General features: G+C 38.5%; 1 protein-coding gene across 2 annotated transcripts in view; it reads right to left on the reverse strand.

Annotated features, from left to right (window-relative positions):
- Nucleotides 1-725: 725 nt before the first annotated feature.
- Nucleotides 726-17,836, reverse strand: part of cnksr1 (connector enhancer of kinase suppressor of Ras 1) — a 32,347-nt gene continuing 15,236 nt past the window's right edge. Inside the window, exons 7-21 of one of the 2 annotated variants that reach the window (XM_074660509.1) lie at nucleotides 16,187-16,246; nucleotides 13,482-13,550; nucleotides 12,721-12,846; nucleotides 10,802-10,914; nucleotides 9,862-9,983; nucleotides 7,648-7,841; nucleotides 7,503-7,536; nucleotides 6,540-6,715; nucleotides 6,318-6,391; nucleotides 5,834-5,905; nucleotides 5,354-5,424; nucleotides 4,495-4,556; nucleotides 4,316-4,403; nucleotides 3,838-4,019; nucleotides 726-2,798 (exon numbers count right to left, since the gene is read on the reverse strand). In XM_074660509.1, the coding sequence (XP_074516610.1) occupies nucleotides 2,331-2,798; nucleotides 3,838-4,019; nucleotides 4,316-4,403; nucleotides 4,495-4,556; nucleotides 5,354-5,424; nucleotides 5,834-5,905; nucleotides 6,318-6,391; nucleotides 6,540-6,715; nucleotides 7,503-7,536; nucleotides 7,648-7,841; nucleotides 9,862-9,983; nucleotides 10,802-10,914; nucleotides 12,721-12,846; nucleotides 13,482-13,550; nucleotides 16,187-16,246 (1,911 nt within the window). In that variant the 3' untranslated portion in view covers nucleotides 726-2,330. Of the gene's footprint in view, nucleotides 2,799-3,837; nucleotides 4,023-4,315; nucleotides 4,404-4,494; nucleotides 4,557-5,353; nucleotides 5,425-5,833; nucleotides 5,906-6,317; nucleotides 6,392-6,539; nucleotides 6,716-7,502; nucleotides 7,537-7,647; nucleotides 7,842-9,861; nucleotides 9,984-10,801; nucleotides 10,915-12,720; nucleotides 12,847-13,481; nucleotides 13,551-16,186; nucleotides 16,247-17,836 lie in introns of both variants that reach the window. The other variant, XM_074660508.1, reaches the window with a different exon arrangement.

Below are 17,836 nucleotides of genomic sequence, written 5' to 3' on the forward strand. Positions count from 1 at the left end.
TGAACAGATCACGACCCGATGAGCAGTTCTTTCAATCAGCAGCAGACGTCATTCTACAGTAAGTGGATTATGTAGATGAATAAAGTGAATTTGGCACAAATCTGAGTCACTAATGTGCCATAGTTGAGAAAACAAAGGTCAGTAAATGTAAGCAGCGAGTGGAGTCTTGCAATGAAATTAAAAGAAGTTTAGAAAATGGATTCGCTCATATAATAAAATATAATTTGCCAGTTATATTTTGCACTTCAGTAGAACAAGTTCAGTTTATTTTCTCCTGAGTCTCCAATAAATACACCCAGAAAGTATACAGACCTTCAACTTTTGTTATGTCTTATGCTATGCGATTAAATTCATTTTTCCCTTCATAATGACTTAGTGAAAACAGGATTTTTAAAATGTTTTTTTTTTGGCCAATGTGTAAATTCCACCCTCATATTGGAGTCCACCTGTGGTCAATTCAATTGATTAGACCTGATTTGGAAGGGCACACACCTGACTGTCTATATAAGGCCTCACTCACAGCTGACAATGCACATCAGAGCAAAAAAACAAGCCATGAGGTTGAGAGCAACTGCCGGCAGAGCTCAGAGACAAGATTGTGCCGAAGCACAGAAAAAAAGTCAGCTGCATTAAAGGTTCCCCAAGAGCACAGTGACCTCTTCTTAAATGGAACAAGTTCTCCTGAACTCTTTAACCCCAGCAGGAACTTCACAACACATTTCAGCGATTGTCACGTTCCCTTTTTATTAAGCCGATCGATACCACAGTGAAAAGACATCTCGGCAATTGAGGAGTCTTGCTGCTTTCATGGCAGCCTTGGGCAATAAGGAACACCGAGCCACAGCTGTCACACAGCTCGACTACATGGTTCATATGTCCATATATGTGAAGTACACCGTGTTCTCCACAGTGGTTTAAAAAATAACAAAGAAAAAACATCACCTTGACCAACAAGGGGCTACAACAACAGTGTTTCTGAAGCAACATTTTTAATGTGCAAAATATTTCAAATGTATACCTTTTATTAAGGTAATGTCAATAAACAAATACATACAGTATTTATAGTAAAACTGTATTTACATATCACATTACAAGAGGCATGACTTATATTACAAATTCTCATTGAATCCTAAGAGAAGTTCTACTTTCTATATCATCTTAGAATCCCATAAATACATACTGAACTCAGGTTGACACTTGGCAAATTGTTCTTTTCTCTGTTGTAAACTTGTCACATTTTGTTTGTTGTGAGCGAATCTAAATCTGCACTGATGCATTTCACTGACGTACTTGATTAAAGTGCTGATTTAATGGCAATTTCGACTAAGGGTGTAACGATACTTCGGTCTGGATCGATATATTGATTCAATGATCGACGATCTAATATAACGATGTAAATTGAAAACATCGATACATATTTTCTTTAAGATACGCCCTTATTTTGAAATTCTTAGTTGATAAAAAAGGTTTGCACTTAAACATGAGAAATGTGGCACTGTAGGGTGAAACACAGGAGATCTATTTTCATTGTTTTTTATTAAAATGTCTCGAAGAGCCCGAGAATACAATTTTCAAATCATAATTTAGTTGCTTTTTTTGAGTTGTCGCAGGCCCCTGAATCGTAATCGTATTGTGGCAGACTTTGTGATATCAGCAAATATCGTATTGTTGTCCAAAGAATCGGTATATGGTGCCTTCAAATGGGGTCGTGTTTACCGCGTTCATGATTAGAGTCCATATGAACGCCCCGTCTTGTGGTATTCACAACTTCGTGAATGTGGACAGTTTCTGAAAACTCAGTTTCCGAGTTTGTTGACGTTGTCAGAAGTTAATTTCTCGGTACATAATAAGTTAATATACTGTAATTTTAGTCGTATATTGTTTTTTTTCCCGTAATTATATAATATGTCTGAGGAAAATGTTGATATTCCCAACGGTCTCATCTTTTTCCTCTGTCATTATGCCTTTGCATTTACTGCATTATGTTACCCACTTGCTAGCCTGCTAAATTGTTAGCCTCTGTGGCTTCTAGACGCCGACAGTAACGTTATTATTGCCGTTGCTAAGCAGCGGTGTTCTCACGTCTTGACCACTTGAACGCCAAGCATTTTGTGTACACGACTTCCCATGTTGTAAACACGAGCTCACGAGTTTCATTTGAAGGCACCATTAATATCATATTGTGATGAAACTTGTGATTTACACCCCTAATTTGGACTAATCCTAATGTCAGCAGAGGACGCAGTGAAATGCACCTCAGTCACAAACGCTTTCCATTTGTCTGATTCTGGTAAACAGACCATTGACGTTGACTGTCCCAGCATGTGGTCTTATATGTAGAAATAGTTCTCGGTGACTTCTCCGCTCTCCACCATTTCACTCAGCTGTTCGTTAATTGAATCCTGCAGCGACCCCAGAGAGAGTTCTAACAACGGGCTGGCGCTCGGAGAACCCTGTGGGATCTCCAGGAGAACGTCAGACGGCTCTGCGTCCACTAGCTGCTCCCCTTCACTGAGGCTCAGTCTGTATGCGCCTTCTGTCTCCGAGGCGGCTGTCTCTGTGGCGGCTGTCTCCGTGGCGACAGTTTCCAAGGCAACCTCCTCGGCGGGCGTGTCCTGCACTGCCGCGTCGTCCTGCACTGCCGCGTCGTTCGCTCCTTTGGAGGCCTTGTGTGCGTCCAGTCTCTCGATTTCCTTAACTAGTTCCTCGTTCTGCTCTTTCCACTGGCGATACGTTGACGCTGACAGATCAGAGTCCTCCAGGATCTTGTTGATCTGCAGCAGCTCCAGCTCTTTGGCCTGCAGAGTGAAAACATGTTCCAGTGAGCATGCAGATATACTCAAATATGAAACTTCCTGATTCGGACTGAGAACAACAAACTTGCTGTACAAGAAAGTTATTTGATATCGGTTAATTCTTATTTCCTTTTCCTCCAGTCAAAAGAAAGAAAATCACAAGTCACACAGTCATTTCTAATGATGAATAATGGTGATTTCTAACTGGCCAGTACTAAATAAACTTTGTCTACTAAAGGGTAACTTTGGTATTTTTCAACCTGAACCATGTTTTCCCATATTTTTGTGTCTAAGTGACTAATGGGGACAACAATATTTGAAATTGGTCCATGTTACGCGCTCCCTGCTCTCAGATGTTCCTGATCCGTGATCAGTTGACAGCCCTGCCTCCATATTTATGAGAAGCTGGAGGAGAAGGAGCTCTCTCCTTCCAGATCATGCAGCCTTCTGCCTGTTGTGATTTTTCTTTTGCTCCATGTGTTTATGTTCATTTCTTTTTGAGGATGGAGGTCTGGTAGTTCAGTTTTCATGGCTTTGTTTCAGTTTATTCATTGTTTTTGATAGTTTAGGGGGAGAAGAGGGAGACACGCTGTCTAAATCATCTAAATATTCAGCCATGACCATGAAAATCTTTTAGATAACACTAAGCTACACTTTCTGTTCTCCAACACGTCACCTCGCCAGATTTCTGAACGAGACTTCTCCTTGAGCATGACTTTTTCCATAATGTTGACAGACACTTATAATAACAATCGGAACCCAATCAGGCAAAAACAAGCACTTTTAGTGGACGGAAATGACGGTGCCATCTTGCCCCAATAGCATCATATTGGAGCCCGTGAGCAGCTGCCGTCTACAGCGCTCTCCCTCAATACTGGTCCAATTTCAGAAATTGTCGTCCCTATTAGTCAGTTAGACACAAAAACATGTGGAAATAGGGTCCAGGTTGAAAAATACTGAAGTTACCCTTTAACTGCTAAAGTCAGCAGGGTGAGAGTGTTTGACCTTTGTCAGTATGTCATCATATGACTCTTCTGCTCACCTTTAGAGTGCTCTGCAGGGCTCGGAGCGTGTGCGCCTTCTCATTGATGATGGGGTTCTTGTTGCGTCGAATGAACGATTTCCTGAAATGGTCGTGTGTGAACGGCTGCTCGTGGCCGATCAGAGAGACTCCTCCTTCCTTTATGTTGTTTATCATCATGCCCATCTCGTCCACTGGTGCTCCTTCTCACAGGGATGAAAACACAGACGGGGGAAGAGCAAATACAGACGGAGGGAGAGAGATGACAAAGATGAAGTTAAATACAGAATAGAGCAGCGGGGTTTGGTTGATGATTTGTTGACTGGGCCAAATTACCACAGGGTGAAGTCAAGAAAACATGTCATGATGAAAATGAGTTTTCCCACTCACATATTATTAAACCATCCATCAGACAGTCTTCACAGATTAAAGAGATTCTTCACTGATAGAGAAAACAAGAAAACAGCAAAGAGCCGAGACAGATTTATCCAGTACATACCTGTTCCTTTGCTGCCCCCTGTCACAGGACTCACTAACGGCACCTTCGTCTTCCCCTTGGGGCGAGGCAGAGTGTGGGACTGCACCTTCTGAGGCACATAATGAGACACATCATAATGGTGTCCGTTGTTGTTGTTGTTGCGTATTTATGCACGTGTAAAAACCTCTAACTGTACCGACCTTGTTTCTTCTGCGGGGTGTTGGTGACGTCTCGTCTTCTGATTCAGTCTCGCTGTAACATTCTGTCAGTAAACACAGGTGTTAAATTAACAATATTACCATAACACAATCATATCACAGTATATTTAGAATAATCTGGTATACAGATAACTTTTCTGATATTTTTTTTTAACTGGCTGGCTGGACTAAAATCACATAATAAACTGCAGGTAACCATAGCAACAGTAATTATGCTTCGTCCTGTGTTGCCAGTTAACTCTGCCTGGTGTAATTATCATAACCATAAATTAGTAAGACTGCAATGTAGGGCTGCAACTAACAATTATTTTCATTGTCGATTTATCTGTCGATTATTTTCTCAATTAATCGATTAGCTGTTTGGTTTATAAAATGTCAGAAAATTGTGAAAAATGTCAGAAATCATGAAATCAGTGTTTCCCAAAGCCCAAGATGACGTCCTCAAATGTCTTGTTTTGTCCAGAACTCAAATATATTTAGTTTACTGTCATACAGGAGTAAAGAAACCAGACAATGTTCACATTTAAGAAGCTGGAATCAGAGAATTTTGACTTTTTTTTATTTAAAAAAATACTGAAACATTTTAATTAATTATCAAAATAGTTGGCGATTAATTTAATAGGTGACAACTAACCGATTAATCATTACAGCTCAACTGCAATGTTTAAAAAATAATGACTTGTGCTGATGTGGAACAAAATTAGCTCGGAGGAGGAAACCCATAATTGCAAGACAAGTAAAGTTGATTTCATATGCACCGAAGGTATTGCAAGATATTTCGGATAAGTGAAACCACTAAATGTGTTCTTTTTAAGTGCATGACTTGAGGATGTTTCCCCACCTTCTTCACTATCTGGGCCTGCGGTGAACTTCTTATGCTTGTGTATGGCTGTGATCAGAGTGTTAATCCACCTGGAGAAATAAAAAATAAAAAAAGCTATATCAACACAGACAAAGCAAATACAATTTCTGTTTCAGTAATGTTCAGGATTAAGCTTTAAATTTCAACAAAAATTACTTCATTACAGCACAAAAACAGGATCCTGAAAAGCCGCCTGTAGGGGGCAGCGCAGACCAGCAGCTGTTAAGAGTCTGATTTAACACCTCTAACACTCACTGTTTGCAAATAAAACGAATGAATGAAGGCATTATATTTTGTAGCTGAAGTCTGCTATACAGCTGCATTTTAAAGTCATTTGTGTAAAAAATTAAGCACTGGAGGCTAAACTTGCATTATTAAACTGCCTCATCTGTTAGGTTCTGGAAAAAGAGAAGATAGACGGGCTAAACAAGGCCTCAGCTTGTAATCGATCCAACTTACTTGCTCATGTCAGTGACATTTTCAGCTGCGAAGAAGAAGTTGTGAAATCGCTGGTGGCACATTTTAAACACGCTTGTAGGGAGAGAGAACAAAGAGAGAGAGGGAGGTTTCTCATTAGGGAGAAATTAAAACACACAAATCATGCCGACACATACTGTACATCGTCTCTTTTGTCACAATAGATAAGAGATTCCATAAATTCAGATTCAGATACAACAGGCGCTTTGTCTTTAACAGTCAAAATTTTAAAACAGGTTTTGCTTTGCACAGTTTACTGCATCACATCACGTACAGTATGTTGCATAAAGCCGAAACAGATCATCCACTGTGCACGGTGAGACAGTAAAGTTTCTGTTTCAAATGGCATCTAAAAGATTAAAATCTGATCACTGCGCCATAACTTTTATAATATCAACAAACAGATCCTCTCATAGTCCTGGATAAAATGTTAAAAAAGCCCCAAGATCATTGAGTTCATACTTACTATTTTCTCTTGTGCTCTCCAGCACTCTCTATGTTGTAGCTGGCTATGTTGACAAAACCCTCGGCCTTCTCATCCTGCAGAAAAAGATACTCATTCAATGAAGTTATACGTAAGACTGGCTACAGAAAAATAAGCTAAATCTACATTTAAATAGTCTATACTATTGACTAAACCATACATAATACATTAAAATCGTCTTTGAGGCTGTTTCGGTGTTACTACCTGTTGGCTGGTGTACCAGTAAAGGGAAGGCCCCTTGCAGACGAACCAGAAGCGCTGCCACTTCTGGGCGAGGAAGACGCTGCTCTCCTTCCTCTTCTTCCACAGCCAGCCGTCGCAGTCGGGTCGGCCCAGCTCGCGGCAGGACACACGGCGCCGACTCATAGCCGTTGACGATCCTGGGAGGACGGAAAGATGGGAAGAAGAAGAAGAAGAAGAGCAGGAAAGGTCAACAGAGGTCAACTAACACATTTTGGGAAAGGATAAAAACTCCAACTTGTGCATATTCCTTTATTTTCTCCATAGCATGGCACAACATTTAGACAGATAGATCTGTTAATCCTTAGGAAACATTTTATAGAAACAGTTTATTCCCTATTCTGCTCTTAAACAAGGGCTTTTGTTTTAATCTTGAATTGGCCCAAAACTCTGCATGGACCCTGTCTTTAATTCAGTGCAACCTGGTTTTGGTATTGAATCTGCCGTCACATATTACACATTTAACAAGTAAAACTGTTTAAAAAGAGTATAAAGAAATACCTGATGGCACACAACACCAGCCCCTCTCCTAATACCACACGCACATTATATCTGACTATTTGATCAATAAATTTGAATTTTCTTAATTTATCCATATTTCGGCAACTGTATACGCTATATTTTAATGGTGCTGCTGCTGTTTTTTTAACTGTATTAAAAATTTTGAAGGTGTGGGTACATGTGGTTTTGTTGTCATTGTCATTAGTAGTATAATTGTTGTTGATGTATTATTATTTTTTTATTTTGTTTTGGTTGAAGTTTGTTTTTATTTTGTTCCCTCTTTTTGCTTTGGATTTTAATTACATATTTGTTTTTAAATTGTGATGCAGTGTTTTCGTATCGACCCCAGGAAAAGTAGTTTCTATCATGGTAGTAACTACTGGGGATTCTGCGTAAATAAATAAATATTACATCATAAACTTTTACCTTTTGTAGAGCTCTTCTTTGTTTCCTTATTGCCCTGAAAAAGAGAAGCCGAGTTTATTCTGTGTTTAATTCAAATGAAGCTTAAACGACATCAACAATGGGATTCAAAATGTTTTAAATGTCTAGCAGTAAATGTTTCACTCACCGTGTGTCCCACCATTTCAGGACAGGAACTTATGCTGGCTGTGTCCTGGTCGACTAACTGAGGTGAAGGACTTCTGAATGAGCCAAATCCAAAGGGAGAAGGACTTCTAAGCGACGGAGACCGATCTCGTCCTGGTCTTGGGGAGAGTCTTGGTTTTGGGGAGAGCCTTGAACCTCCCAAACTCTCAAACTCCCCTGAGAAACACAGACACACACACACACACACACGTCATCATCCTGAATAAATGAGTTAAAGTGTAAACTCTACTCTAGCAAACTATTCAACACACCACTATAATTCACATTGTGTCAGCAGTCAATGATCTACATTTAAAACACGTTTATACAATCAACATCACTGTATCTAGGTGACCAATCTCATTGAAGTGCACAGTACAAGTGCTGGTAAATCAATCAATCAAAAACAATTACTTTGACTGGTTTTCCATTGAGAGAAAAGTTTGTGATTTATTGTTGTCTCCTCCATGTGAGGTCACAGTTTGAAATCCTTTAAATGTCACCGCAAAATGCAAAAAACATCACCTTAACCAGTATTTCCAAAACTTTTTTCTGTCATTTTAAAAATGACTAACCATCGCGACCCAATTCACAAGCGTGAGAAGAGCAAATCTGTACATAAACGAACGTCCCTGACCATTTTTACCGCCATCACCTCATCTTATCTTGAATAGTTAAACAAGCCATTTCGAAGAGATATACGTTTAATAAATCAATACAAATGCATTTTAACCGGCTCTTGTTTTTTTCGTCTCATCAGTAAAACAATCAGAGTGTAATAGCCTTTCATATTAGCTTCAATGTTATAAGTAGGCTACACTTATCAGAACAATACAAAGATTCAGGCTCCCTCGTGTGGCTCAAAGGTGTACTGCAGATATAAATGTTAAATAAAAGACGATGGAAGAAATTCTGCAGATTAATTGGCGACCCACCTGTGGGTCCCGACCCAGTCCATGGGAACCACTGGACTAAACAATCCTCAAAATACTTTTCTTTTAATAGAGATTAAAACAAGTGATTAAAGAAGAGAATCAGGTGTACAATCTGAGGCTGAAAAACTGAAAATCCACACTTTTATCGACCACAGTCTACATTGCTTACAGTAAGATCTCAGGTCTATCTTAAACTGCCTTCAAAAGTAGTTCAGGCTTTTTCATTATTACCTGCAGGCAGTGTATAATTGACTTCCTTCTTTACATTATTTAACTTTTTTTTTTTAAAATATAATTGGAGGGCTCAAACGGTAGTTGTTAGGGGTGTAAATCACAGGTTTCTTCACGATACAATATTATATAGATTCTTTGGAGAACAATATTTGCTGACATCACAAAACGATATGATTTTAATTTGATTCAATTCAGGGGCCTGCGATCGATATGAGACGATATATGCCCATTTAACACAATCATTTATATTTATATCAACTCACAAAAGACAACTAAAATATAACTATTTTATTCAGGGCCAGCTTTAGCCCTTTTGGGGCCCTAGGCAAAATTCATATTTGGAGGTTAAACCCCTCATAACCCCAACCCTAGTCCTGTAAACCACAACACATATCACAATGGTTTTAAGACAAAAATTAAGATTTTTCTTTTCATAAATAACTGTATTATTATAATATAAATTGTCCCCACATATTGTTGGCTTAAAAGTGTGTAGTCAGTTTTACTACAATTTACACTTTTATTAACAAATAAGTGCGACTGGGCAGATGAAAAAGTGTGAGAAAGAGAGTTACAGGGGTGAAAAGTGTATTTCTTTCTTTCTTTATATCTTCATTTGTTACCTTTTTTTAAGAGGGCGACCAGCGCCCCCCAGAAGGTGGCGCCCTAGGTGATCACCTATATCCTATGCCTTAAGCTGGCCCTGATTTTATTATTGGACTCTTCAAGACATTTCAATGAAAAACAATGTATTCTTTTTAATAATAAGATAAGTAAGGGCATATCTTAAAGATGATGATATGTATCAATGTTTTCACGTTGCACCAATATATTGGATCGTTGATCATTGAATCAATATATCGATCCAGATCGATGGATCGTTACACCACTAGTAGTTATTCTTTCATCTCTCTTCAACAAAGAACACCTGTCTCTGCAAAACCCTCTCTGCTTTATGTTCCATCTAAAATCCTTTCAAACAAGCCGCTCTCTTGCCGGAGGCCCGTAGCTCCCACTGCGTTTCTTACCTGAGGCTGATAGCGGTGACAGTCCACCCTGTTGACTTCCCTCCAAATCCCTGTCAAAGGACAGCTCTGATTCCTCCTGTCCCATAGGCTGCTGATGCACTTCTGGCCCGTGAACGGCTTTCCTGCAATGGAAACGGATCACAACATCAATCAAAACAACTCACTGATGGTGCATTCAGGTGCCTCTGAGAGGCTATAATGTCTGAGATTTGAGATTCAGCTGCACTGTTATGAGGTGAAACAGTATAAATGATTGTCTTTTGAAATATGACTCTATACTGTTGGCCAGTAGTCTAAAGTTTTTACTTGTTTTTCTTTCCCTAGAGTTGTAGTGTATCACCCTGTGACAGAATTATTTACAACCTTAATGCACCATCCCCGCCTACCCCCTCCATTTGTCTGAGTACGCCTGCTCTCCATCAGCTCGCACTGTCTCCGTTAGCCTCTCCATCACTCTATTTCCTCCCCCATTTACTCCTCCTTGTTTGTGTCTTTCTTCATCTCTCCAAAACTCCCTCATCTATTCGGCTTTTTGCTCATCCCTTCCTCTTCCCTCATTTCCAGTCAGCCGTGGGTTGTGGGTGCGCACGTGGTGGAATTTATGGCATTTGCAGAGTGACCTCATCGCCAACCTACTGGGCGCTGGCAGATTAACGAGGTCAAAAGGGTTTGTGGGAGGTTCAGATAAGGAGTAAATCCTGGTAGTTTAGTAATTTACTAAGCTTATTTCCAACCTGCTCTGAGATGTTGAGCTATCACGCTCAAACAGACTTGCTTTTCATTTGGTCATATGAGAAATTAAATCACGTACATTTCATATTCAAGAATGTATTTTGAATGACAGACCCAGCTACGGCAAGATGATTAGCTTCTAAGGAATTGTCTACAAATACAATTATTAAAAGAAATAGCTAATTAATAGAATGAAAGCTGCTCTCACCTAAAGGACAGGGACCTGACAGAAGCTGCTACCCTCTCAAATATAGAGTGCCTCGGATTGTCCTCCTCGTCCTCTTCCTCCTCTGACCTCTCTTCTTTCTCCTCTTCCTCCTTCTGAAAAGAAATCAGCAGGTATACAAGTGTGTGAGTGTGCACACTAAACTGTGTGTGTGTGGGTTTGAGGGTTAGCGGAGGGTAAGGAGGCGGATGTCATGTGGATTGTAATAGCAGCTTCTCCTCAGGTCTCCATCCGCTCACCCTGTGGCTCAGGAGACGAGACAACACACACACACACACACACACTAGCAGTCTGTCGCTAAAAGCAGGGCATCTAGCGAGGGCAAGAAGGAGCTGATTCACATCTCCTTATGTGTGTTTTCTCGCCCTACGGCGGCAGTTGGATCTGCGATTAACATGATGATAGTCACAAGGGGGTGTGAAATGCACAGTGTGTGTGCTCGCCTCAGATTCAGTACGTAATTCAGTGTGTAGCTCGAAGACAGACAACAGTCGCCATAGTGACTACTGAGAGATAAGTGTTTGTGGAAACGGATCCCGAGAGATGTTAAACGGAAATCGAAGAGGGGATTCTCGTGACAGGGAAGTTTCAGGTTCCCCCGACATGAACTGTGTGAATAATCCAGCTTCTGAAAGATGACTTGATAAATTCACCCCTGGGTGTAATTATCCTAAACTGACACGATACTGTATGTGGTAGAAAATCAAAATTGTATGTGTACAACAACGTTTGTATGTGTTGGCTCGGGTTTTTTTTCTAATGGCTTCACCAACGATTACACAACTCCCAAATGAAGTTTATTGAAGGCCACAAGTATGAGTAACAAGAAGGATGTCATTCCTGAGAAATGTTGAAGTCCCTGTGTGGGCCCATCATGAGTAATTGTGCACACTGGCCCAGTATACAGTGGTGATATGCACAGTTTTTCCTAATCTTCTGTCAAAATCTGTGGCTGGTGGTGAAGATACTGAGTGTGACACATGGATGATATAATGCTGTTCATTAAATATCAAGATATTATAAAGTGTTGGATGCAGCTAACACATATTAACACATATATATTACAATTCTGCCATTCTTCTAAGCAACCTTTCAGATATTTTGGCTGCAAAATTTAATTTTCTTTCGAACAAGGCAATCTGCACATGAGATTTTGATGTGTGTTTTTTCCTGTTGGGACCAGGAATATCTACAGTAATTTTCATGGAAATCTAACCTTTGGTTTTTAAAGGTCCCATAGTGTAGAAAGTAAGATTCCCATGTCTTTTTGGATTATAAAGCAGATCTAGGGGTGTTTTCTGTACTTACGTTATGTTGTTTCCGTATGTATTTTACTTAGTTTACGTACTTATTTTAAACCCAACCATGACGTTTTTCCTAAACTAAGTGGTTTTGTTGCCTAAACCTAACTGCGGATGTTACCATAGTTTTGTTGCATGGTGTACAAATGAGACACGAGAAGCTAAAAATGTGTCCTCATGACACGCGTAATGTCGGTGTTATGTTGTGCTATTTATAAGACTGGAAAACGCTGACCAATCAGAGCGCGGCTTAAAAGAGACAGGCGCTAAAACATAGTTTTTCAGACAGAGGGTGATACAGGTATATTCAGACAGACAGTATGAGAAAATAATGTGTTTTTTGAACATTAAAGCATGTAAACATGTTCTAGTAGAAACCCAAAATACAAGTATGAACCTGAAAATGAGCATGATGTCATCATGGAGTGTTGGTCAAGGGGAAATTATCATTATGACCATCATCTTCTGGGGACCATTAATGTATCCAAATTTCCTGAGTTGTACTACAACTGAACACAGTTTCCTTTGTAAATCAGAAAGGTAACACAGTGTTGATGGAGTGATGAGGTGAGGTGGAGGAGGACTTTAATGACCCCTGACCTGTGTGGAGGAGAGCCGGATTGTGTTTTTGCGTCGCCCTGACCCAGGAATCTTCTTCAGGACCAGCGTCACTCCGTTGGGATTCTCCTTCAGCTTCTTCACCAGGTTAGCTCTGCTCCAGCCCACCTGACGCAGCAAAACAGACGATTATTCCACTTTGAAGGTTATTGTTTCAGACACGGAAACACAAGACTGAGAGGACCACACATGTACAGTGATATGGAGCAGTGTAACATATATGCAGGCTTGTGTACACACATACTGTATATACTGCATACTATATACTGTATATGCAGATTTACCTCAGTGTTTTAGACACTCTCAATTCCATAATAACCCAACCAGACAGGCTGAGAATCTTCATCTGTGTCATTGTCTGTGTATAAAAGAGACTTAGAAATGCTCTGCTGACAAAAACATTTGATTTGGAAAAAAAAAGATCGCTCTTAGAAACTGTAAATATGGCAATTACTCCTGCTTCTTCATATTTTTTTGTTTTGTTTGAACTTTACTCCTACACTTTACACCGTATATTTTTATATGTGAAATGTTTGTAACACTAATATCTAAAATGTACTAGTGATTTTTGTCATGGTAATATTTTGACCTATTATATGTCCTTTGGGTGTGTTTTTTTATCTAAGCTATTATAGGTTTCCTCGCACATATTTTACATTCATTTCATGTGAATTGTATTTTACTGTCTTTTTTATTAAATGTGTGAAACAAATCAACAAAATATACTGTATTGTAACACTCACCACTATCTGGTCGTTGACTTGAATCACTTCATCACCAGCCAATATCTTCAGATAGGCATCAGCTGTAGGCTGCAAAAGGAGAGACAAACAACACAAATAAGAACTCGTAAAAAAATAAAACCCAGCTGAATATTATTCAGTGTAACTTTTGGTGATTTTATTTTTACTTTTTAGGGACAAATTATGCTTTAATCCACTGTGACTTGCGATGAGTGAGTAGATAGAGATTCAGTGCTGTACTGCAAATTTTGACATGTTTTGTGGACGTAGGAAACTCTTTTCTAGGTACGAGGGCTTGTTTATCAACTCCTGTTACACACAGTATATCAGTGCAATTTTTACATATATAAAATTTTGTCAGACCTCACTAACATATTTGTCACTACTGACTACAGTCTATGGATATAGAATATTTCCAGAAATGAAAAATAACTGTAACAGTTATTCATGTGATCTGGCAATTAATCATAATTTGCAAACTTTTCTTTACAGTCTTTTGCAGCTAGAAATAACTGAAAATTAGATCCTATATCACTGTATATAACTTTATATCAACATCAATATATGTTGCAATAAAGTAAATGTTCTGGAAAATAGACCGTAAACTATAAGTGGATAAAATAAGTGAAAATAACAGACAGAAATGTCTGTTCTCGGTTGATCCAAATAAAGAAAAATCATCAAAAATCTTTCTAAAATCCAGCATTGCTCACAATTATCGCATACAACTACAAGTATTAAAAGTAATAGCTACCATAGTGTGGCAAAATCTGACAGTAGTAAAACTTAAATTGTCTTGCGGTATCATCACGTCGCCCTCTCCTAAAGTTGTCCTGAGGAAATCTTAAGGTGATCCACTGAAATGGAACAATGACTTTATGGACACATTACAGTAACAGTACCCAGGTTGATTTTATAATTATATGGGTACTTTCTCTGTGTGAGGCAGCACAGTACTGTGTGTGTGTGTTTGTGGCCAGTGGTCACGTCTCATCTTAGCAGTGAGCCGTACTGATGTCAGTAACTGCAGTAGCAGGGGAGTCGAGGGTATTTTGCTGTTGACATCATGGAAAAATAACATCTCCATCTTTCTGTCCCACAGGGGAGCGGCTGTCACACTCATTTACAAGCCCTGACAAACACTGCTCCATCTTTTTCCATCGCTCCACAGTTTATCTTACAAGCTCCCTTTAATCCAACTGATCTTCAGCTTTCTCAGAAAATCATGTAACCCTGCTCCTTCTGTGGGACGATTTTATTTTCCCAGAGAAGCTTTTATGCAGATTTCCTTGTGGTTTTATCTAGTTTAACGATCAGCTACTATAAGTGTGACAAGCAAATCATTCAGAAGTAACTAGTCTGATTTGTGGCTTATAAGCGGATTTAAAAAAACAAAACAAAAAGGTGTATATTGCTTGAAACATCTCCAATATACAGATGAAGTTGTAACTTTATTAAGAGTAAAATGGGTGAATAATTATAAATATAAAATGTGCCACACGACACTCGCAGCTAATACACATACATACGTATTATAAGTCATGATGTGTCTTCAAGATGTTTCTTTGTTTACATGCAGTTTGATATTTATAAAGTAGATATTTATAAATGCAAAGTCTTTGCAGCACAAGGGGCTCAGATTGGTATCAGTTTCAGAGCAGTGAGGCACAGAAAGATAAGCCAACAGCTAAAAATAATGTGTTACACAAAGTACTTCCAAGGGGATTTCTGCTTAGTCCAGAACTCCTGCTTCCATAATACATGAGTCCAAATGAAAAATAAAAGGAGAATTCATTGTAAAAAAAAAAAAGACATCATTGTATACTAATTCTACATGTTATTGTTGCAAACATAGAAGAGTGTTCATGTATTTTTGAAAAAGGGCCAGTAAAACGAAAACGTATCATTCTTCTTCTTTATTTTAAAGTACAATAGCAGATCAAACCTCACAATAGTGGAAGTGGAAATGAGAGTCACAAGTGTTATCTTCTGCAGAAATATGTGTCAGACCTGAGCAACAGAGTCACAGCTGGTCACCGGTTACACTCCGGCATGAACCGGTTCAGAAATGAAATATTGTGGGAACCTGGTGTGTGAATTTATTTGATTCATATTATTATTATTATTATTATTATTATTATTATCTATTTGTTTTACATTTATCATTTATTATATTTTTAATTTATTATATTAATTATTATTTTTTTCATCTTTTAAAAATTATTATTATTAATATTCTCTATTTTGTATTTAACATTTTTAATTTACTATAAAAAAAGTTGTGTTTATAGTTATTATTTATTTATTTCTATTTTTTAATTATTAGTATTTTTTTCCTCCTTTTTGAATTTACAGTTACTATGTTTTTATATGTATATATAACTTGATTTGTTATGGTTTAGGTTGTTGTAGTCATTTTTCTAGGGAACCATAAAAAGCATGATTAAAAAAAAGAAAAAGAAAAAAGAAATGAAAAATTGTGAGACTGTGAGACTCTTGTTGGACGAAACCCCAAGCTCTTTTTCACGGGGCTCTTGCAAAGAGGCACACTATAGCTGAAGTTAACATTTTGGTCTGGTGGTCAAGAGGAGCAGGGAGGTCTGAGTCACGCTGCTCTAAAGAGGATTGGTCAAGAGCAAAGCGATGGTTAGCCCTGTGTGGATGTGTGGGATGAGTCGACAGCGAAAGAAAAGAGAGAGTCTGACCTCAGCAGCAGTTCCGGTCACGTAGTGGTTAAAGGAGCTGGTGGACGTTATCTCGATCCCCTAAGAGAAAGAGAAAGACACATTTCAGACTGATGAACTTGAATATATTAGCAACGGTTAGATACAGGATGGCAATTTATGTACATCACAGAGTCAAAATGAGTCACCATAATGGACATATAAACATTGCTGTATCTTGTTACTGTCATCACTGATGGAGATATTGATGTCTGTCTCCAGATGTATTGATGGTCCAACCTGTAATTACCACTCAGCCGGACTTGATTGATTGATTATTTTGACTCATAATGAATCAACTAATCACACCCTGGAAATCCCAGATCACATAATCAATACATATCACATGATGACAGAAACGTGAACGGATTTAAACTTTGAACTGAATAGAGCAGAAGCCATTTCCTCCCATCACTCATAAATACGACATATTATATATAATTATAAAATAATAAAAAATAAATGGTTTAAAACATATTATAATGTAGTTGTAAGGAGATATAAGCCATAAGTGGATGCTGGTGTTTATACTTATAGACAAATACATTAATAAGCACTTAGAAATGTTGTTATAACTGCATACAACTACATTATAGTGTATCAAAACCTTGTTTATTTAATGCTTATAAATGCTAAATGGGGAGTTAACTCATGTCCTCACACTAATCATTTGTGATACAGACCACAACTGAATTGTGTCAAAGCTTAAAAATGATTTTGCACATCTTCTCTGTATCTGCAACTTCTCCTTTGTGACTGGAATCAATTTAACTTCAAAATGAAAGAGGAAAAAGCATGCTTTTACTTTTAGATTTACTTTATGAATGGAGCAAGTTTAGGTCATGTTTTGTACATTCGGTGAATTATCATAAATCTTCCGGCCTCTCACTTCTCTTTCTTTCTGTCTTTAGTTCCCGTTACTTTCAATCATTCAGAGGACAGACCTCGTTATCTCTGATGTGCTCCGATCAATGTCTCTCTGTCAGGGTTTGTTGCTAGAAGATTTGTTAAAAATTAATCCTGTTCCACTGTAGAAGTTAGCTAAAACCCATCTCTTCTATACGGCCAACTGCAAAGTGGATACAATACAGTATGTATGCTTGTCTACAGCATGAAAGGAGATGAAGTGGAGCTAGAAAATGTGCAGATTTGCTTTTGAGACATCGCACTGGAGATGATTAGGATGGCCAATCTAGCAAGTGAGGGAGCACAAGGAGATTAGACTGCTATTATCATCTAACATGAGATTTGTACCTAATGGGCTGAGTACACAAAGGGGAAAGAAATTGGACAAATGCACACTTAAAACACACTAGATTATGTAAATAACAGACAAAGAAGAGAGCTATGATTGTTGTACTGGATGTACGGACTGAAGGCTTTAAGAGAAGAGAAGAGGCAGGAATAGAAGCGGGTACAAGGAGAACCTTGAGATAGATGAAAGAAGTGATGAGTGGAACCAAATGATGATGGAAAACTGCAGGCAGTGATGAAGGCAGAAAATGAAAATTGAGAGAAAATTGTGAGAGAAATTAAGACACAGTTATGAGGGATGATTGTCGAGAAACGGGTGAAGCAATTATAAATGATGGTAAAAGTGAGACGGAAAGATGCTGCACAGATGAGACGAAC

The sequence above is a fragment of the Sebastes fasciatus genome, chromosome 15 (assembly GCF_043250625.1).
Source record: "Sebastes fasciatus isolate fSebFas1 chromosome 15, fSebFas1.pri, whole genome shotgun sequence".
NCBI lineage: Eukaryota > Metazoa > Chordata > Actinopteri > Perciformes > Sebastidae > Sebastes > Sebastes fasciatus.